The sequence below is a fragment of the Vulpes vulpes genome, chromosome 2 (genome assembly GCF_048418805.1).
Source record: "Vulpes vulpes isolate BD-2025 chromosome 2, VulVul3, whole genome shotgun sequence".
Classification (NCBI taxonomy): Eukaryota; Metazoa; Chordata; class Mammalia; order Carnivora; family Canidae; genus Vulpes; species Vulpes vulpes.
The window spans coordinates 80,562,707-80,580,049 of record NC_132781.1 but is presented as its reverse complement, the minus strand read 5'-3'; the positions used below and the strand labels follow the sequence as shown (position 1 = coordinate 80,580,049).

The 17,343-nt window shown below is 41.2% G+C and overlaps 1 protein-coding gene across 3 annotated transcripts in view; it reads right to left on the bottom strand.

Moving 5' to 3' along the window:
* The window catches only part of NFXL1 (nuclear transcription factor, X-box binding like 1), a 69,828-nt gene extending 57,067 nt beyond the window's left edge, over nucleotides 1-12,761 (bottom strand). Inside the window, exons 1-3 of one of the 3 annotated variants that reach the window (XM_072749051.1) lie at nucleotides 12,663-12,738; nucleotides 12,059-12,298; nucleotides 8,589-8,762 (exon numbers count right to left, since the gene is read on the bottom strand). In XM_072749051.1, the coding sequence (XP_072605152.1) occupies nucleotides 8,589-8,762; nucleotides 12,059-12,296 (412 nt within the window). In that variant the 5' untranslated portion in view covers nucleotides 12,297-12,298; nucleotides 12,663-12,738. Of the gene's footprint in view, nucleotides 1-8,588; nucleotides 8,766-12,058; nucleotides 12,299-12,591 lie in introns of all 3 variants that reach the window. The other 2 variants (XM_072749052.1, XM_072749053.1) reach the window with 2 other exon arrangements.
* Between the last annotated feature and the right edge of the window lie 4,582 nt (nucleotides 12,762-17,343).

Genomic DNA, 17,343 nt, shown 5'->3' with positions numbered 1-17,343 from the left:
AAAAATGGAACTACCCTATGACCCAGCAACTGCACTACTAGGTATTTACCCAAAGAATACAAAAATACAGATCCAAAGAGGCACATGCATCCCAATGTTTATAGCAGCATTATCAACAATAGCTAAACTAAGGAAGGGGCCAAATATCCAACTGGTGAATGGATAAGGAAGATGTGGGGTATATATGTGTGTGTGTATATAAAATGGGATATTACTCAGCCATCAAAAAGAATGAAATCTCGTCATTTGCAACGATGTGGACGGAGCTATGGAGTATTATGCTAAGCAAAATAAATCAGAAAAAGACAAATACCATATGATTTCATTCATACGTGGAATTTAAGAAACAAAACAGATGAACATATGGGAAGGAAAAAAAAGAGAAGCAAACCATAAGACACTCTTAACTAGAGAACAAACTGAGGGTTGATGGAAGGAGATAGGTGGGGGATGAGCTAGTAGATGGGTGATGGGTATTAAGGAGGTGCTGGCACTTGTTATGATGAGCACTCAGTGTTAGATGCAAGTGATTAATCATTGAATCTACTCCTGAAACCAGTACTGCAATATATGTTAACTAATCAGAATTTAAATAAACATTTTAAACAAAAACAACAAAAAAGGATTATTATTAAGAAAATAGTAAGAGAAAATGCATTTACAGTACTGTACATATTTATTGAAAAAATACATATATAAGTGGACATGTATAGCTCAAACTCATGTTGTTCAAGGGTCAACTGTAGTACAAGATTTTAAATTTCACCTAATTTAACAGCTAACATGTAAAATAGAATTTGAGAACATGACAGAATACGCTTTAACAAAACAAAGTCCAACTTTATAACATTTATTTAAGATTTCTTTGATAATTGTATTCAAGTTTGGCTGCAGGATTAAGTATACTGCCTAAGACATCATGGTGGATAGCCTGGCACCTGAAGTCACACATTTTAAAAAGATCACTCTGGCAACTGAAGAAAAATGAATCTATGAAGGCCAAGACTGGAAGCCTGAAGTACCAACTGAGAGGCAGTCATAGCAGATAAAGCAAAAAATTAATTTAAGCAAGTTAACCATTTCTGTCTCAGTTTCCTCATCTTTAAAATGGTAATAATAGCAATATTAAATTAAATCAAGTAATCAGATTTCCTTATTTTGATATAAGCAAAGTAGAGAACAAAAAGGAACAGGAGTCAAAATATTGATGGATTTGACAAAAAATGTAAGAAAAATTGCCTTAACACTTTAAGCTGAGAGCCAGGCCAAAAATTAATAACTTATAAATGATAAATATTTTCTTAAATAGTAGGAAGAAGTACTGTGACTGAGTTACAATCTGGAATTTCCTATTTAAAAATAAAACCCTCTCTATCTGAAATAGTTTAAGTGAGGTCCTCTTGAAGCAGGAAACTTCTTAAGGTTATACATTCTTTAAAGTCCTTTAGAACCAAGAAACTTCCTAACCTTAAAGTAACTCTTGGATCAACTTACCTGATTAAGACAGCTGATAAAGGTCACACTTTATCAATCTACCTGGCTGAGCCAGACTTCAAGCTTCCTAATCTCAATTCCTTAGCAGATATTAAATTCCTCAGAAAATCTATTTGAGAATGTGTGCCCATCTTCATGATGCCATCGGAATACTCAGGCTATTAACTAATACTGGTGATACAATGCAGGCATCTTTTCTAATAATGACATTAAGTATGAAATGTAGAAAGTATTAAAATGTAAAATTATCTATTTTTATACTTAGTACCAAATCCTTCATAGCAACATCAATTTGGCCCTCTTACTCGTAAACAAATGTGGTAATGAGAGCAACCTAGATATGCATAACTTTTAATGTGACTGTACACATTAAAACAAAGAAGACTTAGTTTAAAAAGAAAAAGCATAAAGTCGGAAGTTGTATGATACAATATAAAGTAATAAATGAAATTGAGGTCAAAACACATTTAATATGATAAAAAACAAAGAAAAATGAAGAACAGATTTAAGGGAGTCTTCAAAGTCGTCAAGCCCAACCAAATCAGAAGTGGGGACAATCTGACCCCACTCATTTCAGGGAGTTCTGATATCCCCCTCCCAAATCCTGATGAACTGCCTAATGAACTACCTATGAGTGTGTATATATACGTATGTGTATGTATGTAGGAGAACTTCTAAGGCTGCCAACTATAATGAACTGCCAACTATATATGTGTGTGTGTGTGTGTGTGTGTGTGTGTGTGTGTGTGTATGTATATATATGTAGGAGAACTTCTAAGGCTATAAGGGACACTGCCATTCTCTCTGCTTTATGGAAAGATTAGTGTTCTCCATGTAACTCAAACAGTAAAATGCATAAAAATTCAACTCTACAATAAAAAAAATGCTCACTCTTAAGATGCAGAAACTCTTCCATATAGACTAAAGGTGTTTTTTAAAAGTTAGGAATGTATTTTCACGGATGTCAAAAAAAGTAAAAATTGAGGGGTGAGCTACAATGGCAGCAGAGGAGGAGTACTAGATAGTTATCTAGTATTTGAGGGAATACTAGACAATATTCGAGGGACTATAAGGTAACTATCAAATCATTCTCAATATCCCAGGAATCAAGCTGAAGATTGACAGAATAAACTCCACTAGTAGAGAGAGAAGCCACAGCGAAGCAGCTAGGAGGTGTGGAGACAGAGAAAATGGTTTAGGGGAGAAGCGGATCCTGAGTGCTGCGGGGGGGGGGGGGGGGGGGGGGGGGGGAGCCATGGTCACAGAAAAAGGTGAGAGAGAGAGAGAGAAGCACACAAGGAGAACACATAAGAACATTTCCTCAAAGCCACTGGCTCGGAAAACAGGAGAGGCTGATTTTCATGAGTTCTTGCAATCAGTGGGGCATAAAAAGCCTAGAGCTTTAAAGGTCAGCGGGCTGGCTGGGATGAGCCCAGAGGGCACTGCTCTGCTCCTGGAGGGAAGGCAGGCAAACAATCTGTGGGCAGACAGTGCTGCGGAAACAGTGATCTGAAGAATGCGTGGGGCACAAGGAGGAGATTATCGAGATTATTCGTTCCTCCTGGAGTCCTCCCTGAGAGACCATGTTCACTGCAGATGCCTTTCTGGGGACAAAGGAGCCAGCTGGTGCCATTTCCCTGCTGCGCCCCTCAGTATAAACACAGAGACACGAGTGGTAAGCAGCACAGCACTGACGATGGCTGCCTCACCTGCTTACACCAAGTCCCACACCCCTGCATCCTGATGGACCGGCCCTTCTCAGTCAAGCCTGCCACAGTCCCAGGGCAGCAGGCCCCTTCCCCAGAAGACCAAGCAGGAACCCCTCCCTGCCCACACCACAGCTCCGACCAAAGAGTTCTGCCGGCCTTCAGTTCCAGTGGAAGCAGTATCAGGTCTCATTTAATAAGCAGACCACTTGCCACATTCTGGCCAAGGACCAAACACTGCCCACAGCAGGCAAGAAGAGCCTCTGCAGAGGACTGGCCTAATGGATACAGGAGTCAAGCCAGAAAAGCAGGGCACCCGCAGCACACACCACAGATAACTCCCTGAAGCACCAGGCCCTGAACACTACTAACTTCTTCTTCATAGTCATTATTCTCAGGAACATAACAGGCTTTTCTAACAGAGAAGAAGGCAGAGACTTAGATAAAATGCCAAGACAGAGGAATTCATCCCAAACAAAAGAACAAGATCAAGTCGTGGCCAGAGGTCTAAGTGCAAGAGATATAAGTAATATGCTTGATCTATCAGCAGTATGCAGGATACTGCTGGGCTTGAGAAAACAACGGAAGACATCAGGGGAGACCCTTACTGCAGAGATAAAAGTTAAAAAAGAACCAGTCAGAGATGAAAAGTACAGTATCTGAGACTGGAAACAGGCTTGATGAAATGAACACAAGGTAGAAGAAGCAGAGCAAGGAATAAATAAAGTAATGGAAAATAATGAAGCTGAACAAAGAAAAATTATGGAACACAAGAAGACTTAGGGAATTCAGTCCCTAAGTCTCATCAGATGTATTCACATTTGTATTCTAGGAGTCCCAGAAGAAGAGAGAGAAAAGGGGGCACAAAATTTATTTGTGGAAATCAAAGCTGAAACCTTCCCTAATGTGGGGAAGGAAACAGTATCCAGATTCAGGAGGCATGGAGAACTCCCATCCAAATCAACAAAAGCAGGCCAACACCAATATATTGTAATTAAATTTGCAAAATATAAAGAAAAAAATCTTAAAAGCAGCAAAACAGAAAGAAGTCTTTAACTTACAAGGGAAGACCCATAAGGCTAGCTGCAGATCTCTTAACTGAAACTTGGAATGAGCCAGAAGGGAGTGGCATGATACACTCAATGTGCTGGATGGGAAAATCTGCAGCCAAGAATGCCCTACCCAGCAAGGCTTTCATTCAGAACAGAAGATAGAGTTTACCAGACAAAAACTAAAGTGGTTCAGAACCATGAAACCTGCCCTGCAAGAAATATTAAAAGGGACTTTTTGAGTCAAAGAGTGAAAAGGAGAGACCAAAAGTGACAAAGACAAGAAAGGATCAGAGAAAATCTCCAGAAGCAATGACAAAAGAATAAAAGGGCACTAGATACATATCTATCAACAATTGCTCTGAATGGGCAAATTGGGCCCAATGTACCAATCAAAAGACATTGCATGTTAGATTTGAAAGAAAAATAAAACCTATCTATATGTTGCCTATAAGAAACTCATTTTAGACTTCAAGACACCTACAGATTGAAAGTGAGGTAATGGGGAACCATTTATCAAGCAAATGGACGTCAGTAGGAAGCCAGAGTAGCAATACTAACTTTGGAAAAACTAGACTTTAAACCAAAGACCGTACCAAGACATAAAGATAGGCACTATAGCATAATAAATGGGACAATCCAACAAGAAGATCTAACAACTGTAAATATTTATGCACCTAATATGGGAGCACCCAAATATGTGAAACAATAACAAACATAAAGGAACTGATAACAGTACAGTAATAGTAGGGGACTTTAACACCTAGATCAATAGATCATCTAACAGAAAATCAACAAGGAAACAATGGCTTTGAATGACACACTGGAACAGATGGATTTGACAGATATATTCAGAACACTCCATCCTAAAACAGCAGAATACACATTCTTTTCAAATGCACATGGAACATTCTCCAGAACAGATCACATACTAGGACACAAATCAAGCGACAAGTACAAAAGGATTGAGATCATACCACGCATGTTTTCTGACCATAATAAGAAACCTGGTCAACTACAAGAAAAAAATCTGGAAAGACCACAAATCCATGGAGGTTAAAGAACATCATACTAAAGGATGAATGAGTCAACCAGGAAATCAGTAAATTAAAAAAAGAAAAAAAAAAACAGAAACAGAAACAAATGAAAACACAACAGTTCAAAATCTTTGGGATGCAGCAAAAGCAATCCTAAGAGGAAAGTATGTAGCAATACAGGGCCTACCTCAAGAAGCAAGAAAAGTCTCAAATAAACAAACTGACCTTACACCCAAAGGAGCTAGGGGGGAAAAAACCCCACAAAAACAAAGCCTACAGCCAGCACAAGGAAGGAAAAAATAGGGATTGCAGCAAAAATAAATGATATAGAAAACTTAAATAGGACAAATCAATGAAACAAGGAGCTGGTTCTTTGAAGAAATTAATAAAACTAATTAACTAGCCAGACTTAGAAAAGAAAAGACTCAAATAAATAAAATCACAAATGAGAGAGGAGAAAAAAACACCACCACATAAAATACAAACAATTATAAGAGAATATTATGAAAAATTACATGCTAACAAATTGAACAACCTGGAAGAAATGGACAAATTCCTAGAAACATATAAACTACCAAAACTGAAACAAGAAGAAATAGAAAACTCGGACAGATAACCAGCAAAGAAATTAAATCAGTAATAGAAGAAATCTCCCAACAAACAAAAGTCCAGGGTCAGATGGCTTCATAGGCAAATTTTAACAAACATTTACAGAAGAGTTAGTACCTATTCTTCTCAAACTATATGAAAAAAACAGAAAAGGAAGAAAAACTTCCAAATTCATTCTATGAGGCCAGCATTGCCTTTATACCAAAACCAAATAAAAGACTCCACTAAAAAGAGACCTACAGGCCAACATCCCTGATGAACATGGATGAAAAAAACTCTCAATAAAATACTAGCAAACTGAATCCAAGAGTAAATTAAAAGAATCAGTCACCATGACCAAATCGGATTAATTCCTGGACAGCAAGGGCAGTTCAATATTCACAAATTAATCAACGTGATATACCACATTAATAAAAGAAAGGACAAGAACCAAAGATTCTCTCAATAGTCATGGAAAAAGCATTTGACAAAGTACAACAACTATTCATGACAAAAACCCTCAACAAAGTAGGTTTAGAGGGAACATACCTCAACATAAAATAAAGGCCACACATGAAAAACCCACAACTAATATCCTCACCAGGGAAAATTGAGACCTTTTCCTCTATGCTCAGGAATAAGACAGGGATGTCTGTTCTCACCACTGTTATTTAACATAATATTGGAAGTCCTAGCCACAATAATCAGACAACAAAAAGAAATAAAAGTCATCTAAACTGGCAAGGAAGAAGTCAAACTGTCACTATTTGCAGATGACATGATACTCTATAGAGAAAATCTGAAAGTCTCCACCCCAAAATTTCTAGAACTGATACATAAATTTAGTAAAGTCCCAGGATACAAAATCAATATACAGAAATCTCTTGCACTTCTGTATACCAATAATGAAGCAGCAGAAAGAGAAATCAAGAAATCAATCCCACTTACAATTAGACCAAAACCACACTGATACCTAGGAAAAAAACCTAACCAAAGAGGTGAAAGACCGTCTACTCTGAAAACTATGAAACACCAATGAAAGAAATTGAAGAGGACACAAAGAAATGGAAAAATATTCCATGCTCATGAATTGAAAGAATTGTTAAAATGCCTGTATAACCCAAAGCAGTCTACACATTTAATGCAATCCCTATCAAAATTTTTCACAGTTAGAACAAACAATCCTAAAATATGTATGGAACCAGAGACCCCCAATAGCCAAGGCAACCTTGAAAAAAGCAAAGCAAAGCTGGAGGAACCCCAATTCCAAGCTTCAAGTTATTTTACACAAGGATATAGTGATCAAAACAGTATGGTACTAGCACAAAAACAGACACATAGATAAGGGGAACAGAATCTAAAACCCAGAAATGAACCCACAACTATATGGTCCACGAATCTTTGACAAAGCAGGAAAGAATACCAACGGGAAAAAGATAGTGTCTTCAACAAATGGTGTTGGGAAAACTGGACGACAACATGCAAAAGAATAAAACTGGACCACTTTCTCACACCATACAAAAAAATGAATTCAAAATAGATGAAAGGCCTAAATGTAAGACAAGAAACCACTGAAATCTTAAGAGGCAAAAAAAGGCAGTAACTTTGACATCAGCCATAGCAATTTCTTACTAGATAGGTCTCCTGAGGCAAGGGAAGCAAAAGTAAACATAAACTACTGGAACTTCACTAAAATAAAAAAGCTTCTGCACAGCAAAGGAAAAAAAAAATCAACAAAATGAAAACGCAATCTTCAGAATGTGAGAAGATACTTGCAAATGAGATATGTGATAAAATGCAAATATCCAAAATATATAAAGATATTTATAAAACTCAACACACAAAAAATGAATAATCCAATTAAAAAACGGGCAGAAAACAGAAATAGACATTTTTCCAAAGAAGACCTACTGATGGCCAACAGACACATGAAAGATGGTCACCATCACTTACCATTAGGAAAATGCAAACCAAAACTACAACAAGATACCACCTCACACCTCAGAATGGCTAAAATCAACAACATAAGAAACAACGGGTGCTGGTGAAGATACGGAGAAAAGGGAACCTTCTTGCACTGTTGGTGGGAACGCAACCTGATGCAGCCACTCTGGAGAATAATATGGAGGTTCCTCCAACTGTTAAAAATAGAACCACCTATGACCTAGCATTGTACTACGAGGTATTTACCCAAAGAATACAAAAATATTGGCTCAAAGGGGTACATGCACCCCAATGTTTACTAGCCAAATCATAGAAACAGCCCAAATGTCTATCGACTGATGAATGGATAAAGATGTGTTACGTATACACAATGGGATATTATTTAGCCATAAAAAAGAATGAAATCTTGTCTTTTGCAACGAGATGGATAGAGCTAGAGTACCACGCTAAGTAAAAAATATGTCAGTCAGAGAAAGACAAATACCATATGATTTCACTCATGTGGAAGAAACAAAACAAGGGGGAAAAAAGAGCGAATGGTAAACCAAGAAACACTCTTAACTATAGAGAACAAACTGATGGTTATTAAAGGGAGATGGGTTAAACAGGTGATGGGGATTAAGGAGTGCCCTTGTGATGAGCACCAGGTGTTGTACGAAGTGCTGAATCGCTACACCGTACACCTGAAACTAATATTACACTGTGTTAACCAACTGTAATTCAAATAAAAACTTTTTTAAAAAGTCAAAAGTTAAAAGACAGTACAGCACCTGTCTGAGTAGTGTAACTTGTAAATGTATTAGCAACTATTTTTCCCCGTTTTCCTTCAAAATCTTCATCTCCTTCTTCTTCAGAGGAAGAGCTAAAGTGTTCTTCAACAAGTTTTTTGGCTGCAGCTTGATTGGCCTTCTTGATTTCCTCAAATTTCCTTTGAGACATTAGCTCTGCTTAAAACAAAACAAAAAAATTAGCTTCATTTCTGCAAAACGATCCCTAAGAGCATAGGTTTAAAAGTCATTCTTGGAGCATCCTATTTTACTACTATGTACAAAAGAAGTATTTTCAAGTTTCTCGTCACACAACTAAACACAATAGTACCACAATGAAAACTTTCATTTTTGTTAGATATCCTGCTAAATGCTACAATTGGTTCTAGAAGCACTGATTAACAAATTTAAAAACTATAAAGACATGACCAAAGCATCCAAAAAACCATTAATCAACCTCAAAATAAGGATGTTAATAAAAATTAAAATGGGATGTTTAAAAGTAAACCAGGCACAGTGATTTTTAAGAGGTGAGATGCATGCCGCCTAGGAGCACATCAGAAACCGTTAAACTGGATGCTTTCTCAAACAATCCTCCTCCACGCTACCGCCCAGCAAAGACTTGGCACAAACAATATTCACTGTATACCCGTTATCTTTATAATCTGCTCTTAGAAAGCTCAAGGACTTTTTGCCTTTATTCAAATGTGGCCACAGAACATATATATTTAACATTAATCCACACAAAATGCTGCTGATAGGAAAATGTGGTTCTTACAGCAGTTTCATTCCAAAAAGAAATGTTAAATTTTGGATTAGTTCTTCCACTAATCTCTTCAGCACTGACTGTACTTCTCATTTTGTTACTTGGTTAAATAACACAAAAAGATTTAGATTACTTCATAGTATATTCGCAAGTCCTTAAGGGGGCAAGGACCAGGGGAGTTTTCTTCAAGTACCATTAACGAACTCTTATGAACAGCAACCACGGTTTTTTGTTTTTGTTTTTTCAGAAGTCAAAGGTTTTTACTGTTCTACTGAGGCAACCACAGTTTTAAGAAAGGAGCCACAAACATAACTGAATTGATCTGAATTTATTAGTGCCCATATTGAGAGGATTCTAAATTCACAAATTAAAACTGTAAATCACTGATTGAAAATTCACTTTGAGCTTGAAACTGATGAGCCACTACCCAGATAAGCTTTCTTAGTCTGGGTGGTGCGTCTCTACTTCGTGATGTCTTATCTTTTATTTCCCTCGTGAAATATTTTCCTTTTGTTGTTGCAGCCAGTCTAGCTGGGTATTATGCCATTATTTCAAGTAAAATTGAAAGAAAACGTACACAGTACCTATACAGGAATCTTTTTAAGTATTAGGAGAAAAGTAATGACTATAAGATAAAGGACTCAAAACTTGATTGCAATGAGATGATAAATGCCACTAATTGTGGAAAACTGGCACTTAAGGATGCATTTCTTTAAAGGCTGAGTTAGAAGATATAATATAAACGTCCATAACCCTATCAATGTATCCACATAAGATCACTTCAAGGAAAGGTGACAAAAGCAAACTTTTTATATATTATGTCTTAGTCAAATCTCAATTGGATATCCAGTTGAAGAATGCTTGCTTTCCTACAATATCCAAGAAACTTTACTAAAACTGTTCTTAGTCTCCAACTTGCGCGTTGCACCACTCCCACCATTGTAAACTCGTAACTGCTACCTGAGGGGAGGTGGGTGGGTGGGAGGGATGGGTGAAATCCATGATGAGGAGTCAGGAGTGCTCTTGTGATGAGCGCAAAGCGTGGAATCACTCTATTGCACACCTGAAACTAATAAAAACACTGTATACCAACTACCCTGGAATTAAAATAAACTCAGTCGCTCCAGACTAAGAGAATACCATCTAACTTTAAAATGAGTTTAGGGAAAAAGCCTTCAGAAGCTCAACTGCTCCTCCCCTTGAAAAAAATATATTCTGAAAAATAAATTCCACACATAAAAATAAAATGATTTTGGGGGGGGGGATCATTCCCTTAGCCTCATGCAAATCCTCTATTAGCATGGACAATTCAGAGCTCCCCGTGTGTTCTCTCGCTCTGCTAAAACACAGCCCTGGTTGAAAGATAATGACATGCCAGAGGAGGCCATATCAGACACATCCGAAAAAGGATATGAAATTTATGAATAGGGGATGCCTGGGTGGCTTGGTGGTTTAGCGCCTGCCCTTGGCCCAGGGTGTGACCCCAAGGTCCTGGGATCGAATCCCACGTCGGGCTCCCTGCATGGAGCCTGCTTCTCCCTCTGCCTGTGTGTCTGCCTCTTTCTCTATCTCTCATGAGTAAATACAATCTTTTAAATAAATAAATAAATTTCCTTTTGAACTCAGATAAGAATGTTTCGGAACTGGCAGGGAAAAAAAGTACAAACACTAAATATATTATGATATTCAGGCGATATTACTTTGAAGCAAGCATAAGCTCAAGTGCTCACACAGGGCAGAGTCAATTAGTCACTGACCCAAGGCAATCCTGCAAAGGGCAGAAAAATGACAACCCACCCTCCCGATAGGAGAGACCACGTGAAATGGGAGTCCCTAAACCTGATCTAAACGGGATTTCTGCAACTGACTACTGCCATGCACAAAGCTAAAGCCACAGGATCCTAGTTTACAAAGAGTTAACCAGATTTTCATGAGATCTTAAAAAGAAAAGACAAAACAAAAAAAAGAAAGGAAAGGAAGAAAGGAAGGTGGAAAGAAAGAAAGGAAGAAAGGAAGAAAGAAAGAGAGAAAGAAAGAAAGAAAAAGAAAAGAAAAGAAAAGAAAGAAACCCCGCTGGCAAACCGATTCAGATTTCAAGGACTGCCTGAACCAAACCCAAAACTACAGGCTCAATCCTAAGCCGGTGCAATAGCGTGGAATCGCTCTATCGCACACCTGAAACTAAAAAAAAAAAAAAAAGAAACACTGTAGGCCAACTACCCTGTAATTAAAATAAACTCAGCAGCTGTAGACTAAGAAAACACCATCTAACTTTAAAATGGGCTTAGGGGGAAAAGCACTCAGAAGCTCAACTCGCTCCTCCCCTTGGGGGAAAAAAAAATATATATATATATATATATATATATTCTGAAAAATAAATTCCAGACATAAAAATAAAATGATTTCTGGGGTGGGGGTGGGGGTGGGTATTCCCTTAGCCTCATGCAAAGCCTCTATTAGCAGGGACAATCCGGAGCTGCCTCTGTGTGCTCAGGCTCTGCTAAAACACAGCCACGACTTTTGGTCCTAGGGATTCAGCAGGCGGAAAAAAAAAAAAAAAGAAGAGAAGACAGTGGTCAAGGAGGGCATCAAGGTGGAAGGGGCGGCTGCCGGCCTCCTGGCCCGCGGGGTGCGGGCCTCCTGGCCTGCGGGGCCGGGGCGCGGAGGCGCCCAGCGCAGGGAGGGGCGCGGCGGGGGCCGGGCTCACCGCACGCCGCGGGGGTCTGCGGGGCTCCGGGTCCCGCGGGGCCGCTCCGGGCCGAGCCCCCCGCCGCCGCCCGGCTCGCCGCTCCCCCCGGGCGAGGGCCAGGACCCGCGGCCCCCTTGCCTCGCCCTCCTCCGGCGCCGCGGAGGTGGATTCCATTCCCCGAAGAAGGGGCCGCCGCGGTGGCCCGTCCCCGGGCTCGGCCTCGGCCGCCGGCCACCTGGCGCCAGGAGGCTTCCATCCCTGCAGGGGGGAGAAAGGAACGCGGTGAGTGGCGGGACGGGAGCGCGGCGCTCCCGGGGGGCCCGAGGGCAAGGGCCGCGATCCAGGAGGTCGCGGCCGGGTCCCCCGGAGGGCGAGTGCCCGTCCCCGCCGAGCCCCGCTTGTGGAGGACGGACCCGACAGCCCGAGGAGCGGGTCGGGCAGAGGCATGGAGCTCGGGGCGACGAGCACCCAGCGCCAGACAGGGGGAAGCCGGGGAACCCAAGGCGCCCGCCCGGCCTCTGGGGGAGCGCGGGGCCGACCCAAGTACGCACCGACCGAGCCCCCGGATCCCGCCCGGAACCAACTGCAGGAGCGGACCCCAAGGAAAGCTACGTCTGCTTACCGACGGCGTCCGCCCCCGGCGACTACAACTCCCAGAAGCCCGGCCCCGCTGCCCGCAGAACGCGTGGCATCAGCGGCCACTTCCTCATCCGGGAGCGTTGGATGGGGGCGGGGGGAGCGCAGGACGCACGCGCCGACTGGGAGCGAGGCTCCGGAAACTACAATTCCCGGCGTGCTCTGGGGCTTTGGGCGGGCTCGCGGCCGGCTCGGGGCGGGGAGAGGGCGCTAGGCTGGGAAGGTAGAGGCGGGAGGTGGGAGGGGGTCGCCTAGGAGCATCCCAAACCCATTTGGGTGTCAGGATCCTGTGTCCCCGGCCCTACTTGACTTTCCTCCAGCTTTACCTTTGACCCGCGCTTTCAGGTGGCAGGGAGATTCTCACCGATGGAAATAAGCAATGGAAAGACTTCGGGGGCGGGGAGGAGGCAGGGGAGCGGGGAGCGCAGCGGGGACGTGGCTGCAGCGGAGGGAGCATCCCTCTCAGCCCTAAAGCGACCCTGAGGGGGCGACTCCGTGTTTTAAGGTGTGCAGGACCCTGAGGGGGCGACTCCGTGTTTTAAGGTGTGTTCTGGAGGCTGGCTGGTGTTTACCTATGTGGCAGCTCCCTAAAGTGGATCGTACTAAGGAAGGTAGTTAAGAGCCGGGACCTAAGGCTGACTTCGCTGACTTTTCCGATAACATATAGATAGGTCGATAAATTTCCAAAAACAAAACAAAACAAACCCACAAAAAAAAAAAAAAAAAAAAAAAAAAAAACGGGGATCCATCTGGGATGGAGAAATGCATTGACCGCTGTTTGGAACTACACAGTGTTCATGCAACTCTCCAGCTTCACTTCTCTCTACATTAATAAATACCTAATGTTCAACTAGCATTTAGGTGCCAGGCACTATTTAAAGCATCTTATGGGACAGCCCGGGTGGCTCAGCAGTTTAGCGCCAGCCTTCAGCCCAGGGTGTGACCCCTGGGTCACGGGATTGAGTCGTGCATGGGGCTCCCTGCATGGAGCCTGCTTGTGTCTCTGCCTCTCTCTGTGTGTCTCTCATGAATAAATAAATAAAATCTTAAAAAAAAAAAAGCATCTTATGTATTAACTAGTTAGCTAATTAGTTATTCGCAATAACACTATTTATTCCCATTTTATACCCAAGAACATGGAAGCACAGAGAGGTCAAGTAGCCCGCCTTTGCTCACACAGCTAGTTATTGCTATCAGTACTATTTTTCAGATTAGGAAACAGGATGTTCTTATTCAAAATCCTAGCAGAACCAGAATCAGAACTGAGTAATAGGATTCCTGGCCTATATTCTTAAGCACTATGCCATATGGTTACTGTATAAATGTACTTGATGCTTACTTAGAAATTCCAGTTACTTTTAGAGGACTTCATCAGTCCAATAACTCACATAATCAGAATTTTTCACCTGCCATGTTCTACAATGAAAATATATAATCATAATAATAACTTTGGAATCAGAATCTTACATGTTCTCTCACTTATGAAACCGTCGTGGTATGATAGTAAAGTTTTGCACTGGAAAGCTGTATATCATGCGAAGCCTGGGTAAATTGAGAACATTTTCAAAAGTGACTTGTTATTTTTACTTTGAAATTTTAGATAATATTTGGAAGAAACGAGGTCTTTTGTGTTTATCAAAGAGGACAACACAAAATATAATTAGAGAGATAATTAAAATTATAAGGATCGATAAATATCATGTGCAGGTCCAATTAATTTTAATTCTTAAAGAGTACCCAGAGGAATAGCTAAAAAAAAAAAAAAAAAAAAAAGCTGAAAATATGAAGTGTTGGCAACAATTTGGAGCAACTGGAATTCTCATACTTACTGGTGGAAGTGGAATTGCTTCAAAGACTTTTGAAAAATGTTTAACAATATCTACTAAAACTGAATATAACCTACTACTGCAGCACCATGACCAAGCAATTCCACTTCTGTATAGACACCTAAAAGAAATGAGTGCATAGTCCACAAAAATTCACATTTAAGGTGGCTTTATTCAAATAATCCAAAATTAGAAACAACCTTAATGTCCAGAAGAATAGAAAAATAAATGTATATTCATTTAATGTGGTATGTTCATATGATGAATATATATAGATTCATATATATATATATATGAATGGGTGGATCTCAAAGACATCGTATTAAGCAAAAGAAGCCAGACACAACAAAGTACTTACTTGTGGTTCCAATTTCATAAAGTTCCTGAACAAGAACTAAAAGCCAGATGAGGGGGATCCCTGGGTGGCTCAATGGTTTAGTGCCTGTCTTTGGCCCAGGACGTGATCCTGTAGTCCCGGGATCGAGTCCTGCATCAGGCTGCCTGCATGGAGCCTGCTTCTCCCTCTGCCTGTGTCTCTGCCTCTGTGTGTGTGTGTGTGTGTGTGTGTGTGTGTGTCTCATGAATAAATAAAAATAAAATCTTCAAAAAAAAAAAAAGCCAAATAAATGCTGCCTCTGATGGGTCAGAGGATTTTAACTGGGAAGAGGAATGAGGTATCCACCAAAGTGGTAGAAAAATTGTATCTTGATCTGTGTAGTAGTTTCATTTGTGTGTACACACAAACAAAAACAAACAAAAAATATATACATTCATGATTTGTGCAATTTACACCTCAATTCTTAAAAAAATCCTAAAATAAATATAGAAAAAAATAAGATACCTGAATACTTATATTGTCCACCACTTTAAAAATGTGATTTAAGGGCACCTGGGTGACTCAGTTAAGTGTCTGATTTGAGCTCAGGTCATGACCTCAGGGTCCTGGGATGGAGCCCCGGAGTCAGGTACCCTGCTCGGTGGGGAGTCTTTCTCTCTCTCTCTCTCTCTCTCTCTGCCCCTCCCCCTGCTCGTTCTCACTGTCTCCCTCAAAAATAAATAGATAATATGTCTTTAAAGATGTGATTTAATTATATTTATTTTCCATTACTGATTATTATCCTGATGTGGATTCTTTTTGCCAGAGGATTCATACACAACCCCCCAACCACCTTTATCCTCGATAAGTACATATATAGGGATCCCTGGGTGGCGCAGAGGTTTGGCGCCTGCCTTTGGCCCAGGGCACGATCCTGGAGACCCGGGATCGAATCCCACATCAGGCTCCCGGTGCATGGAGCCTGCTTCTCCCTCCGCCTGTGTCTCTGCCTTTCTCTCTCTCTGTGACTATCATAAAAAAAAAAAAAAAAAAAGATAAGTACATATATACTTAGGTGAACCCTGTGCCAGTTATCAATTTATGACCTCTCAGCTCCGGTTCACCCTTCAACATGTGCTCTGTAATAAAGGACAGAGCTCTTTTAAGCATCTCCCCCGAGAGCATCACCTTAAGTTTTCCCAGCAGAGGGTGCTGGAGAGACACTGAGGAGAGAACTGTTGGGGTGAGGGTTTCCACCACCACATTCCGCCACTGTCAGCAACCTTGCAGCCTGTGTCTGGCGGGACAGACCTCTCAACATGAAAACTGACCCTGAGGCCCCCTGCTCATTCCAGCGCCCTGAGCCACCATAGACTTTGCAACCGACAAAGCATTCTCCTGCCAGCATTCTCTGCAGACCATAGCGCACTCCCCTGGGCCCCAGACTCCAGTCTTTCTGCAAGCCCACCCTACTGGTTCCTGCTCAGCTGCACACCAGAGGGACAGAGGAACAGCTGTGTCCAGGACAAACCAACAAAATTTGCTATCCAGTGAGTTGGACTATACCTTCTCAAATAAGATCTGAGCCCCAGCCTTGGCGGGGGTGGCGGGGGGAGAGGGGTTGGCTTTGAGGCCTCTCCTTTGGATACTCTCCGTCAGCCCTAGAATACCATATATTGTTTTCTTATGGTCATTCTTTTATCAAAGCTCATTCATTCTTTATATTAAACTTAACCTACTGTGTAGTTTCTATTCTTGATTAGGCACATACCTACATAGGCAGGTTAGATCAGGTTTAGATCAGGTTTCCTTGACATCCTGGATATGACCCAATCAAACCGACTGCAACAACAACAACAGAGACAAAAATGGTCTGGAAAACAGTATGGAGCTTCCTCAAAAAGTTAAAAGTAGAACTACCCTACACAGGACAATTTATCCACAGGACAGAAAAATAGTGATTTGAAGGGGCACATGCACCCCCAGGGTTTATAGCAGCAATGTCCACAACAGACAAAATATGGAGAGAGCCCAGATGTCTATCGACAGATGAATAGATAGAGAAGATGTGGCGTGTGTATGCAGTGGAGTATTAGCCATCAAAAAGAATGAAATCCTGCCATTTGCACTGACGTGGATGGAACCAGAGTGTATTATGCAAAGTGAAATAAGTCAATCAGAGAAAGACAGACATTATATGATTTCATTCATGTGGAATTTAAGAAACAAAGCAGATGAACATAGGGGAAGGGAAGGAAAAATAAAATAGGATAAAAACAGAGAGAGAGGCAAACCATAAGAGACTCTTAACAATAGAAAACAATCTGAGGGGGGTGGGGAGATGGGGTAGCTGGGTGACCGGCAGTTGATGGGATGAGCACTGGGTGTTATACTATATGTTGGCAAATTGAATTTAAATAAAAATAAAAAAAAAAAAAACAGCAAACTGTAGGAAGCCAGGGGAAGATGGCAGTTTGGAAAAGCTCTGGATGTGACAAGTCACCACGACGTTCAGGGTGTATCTT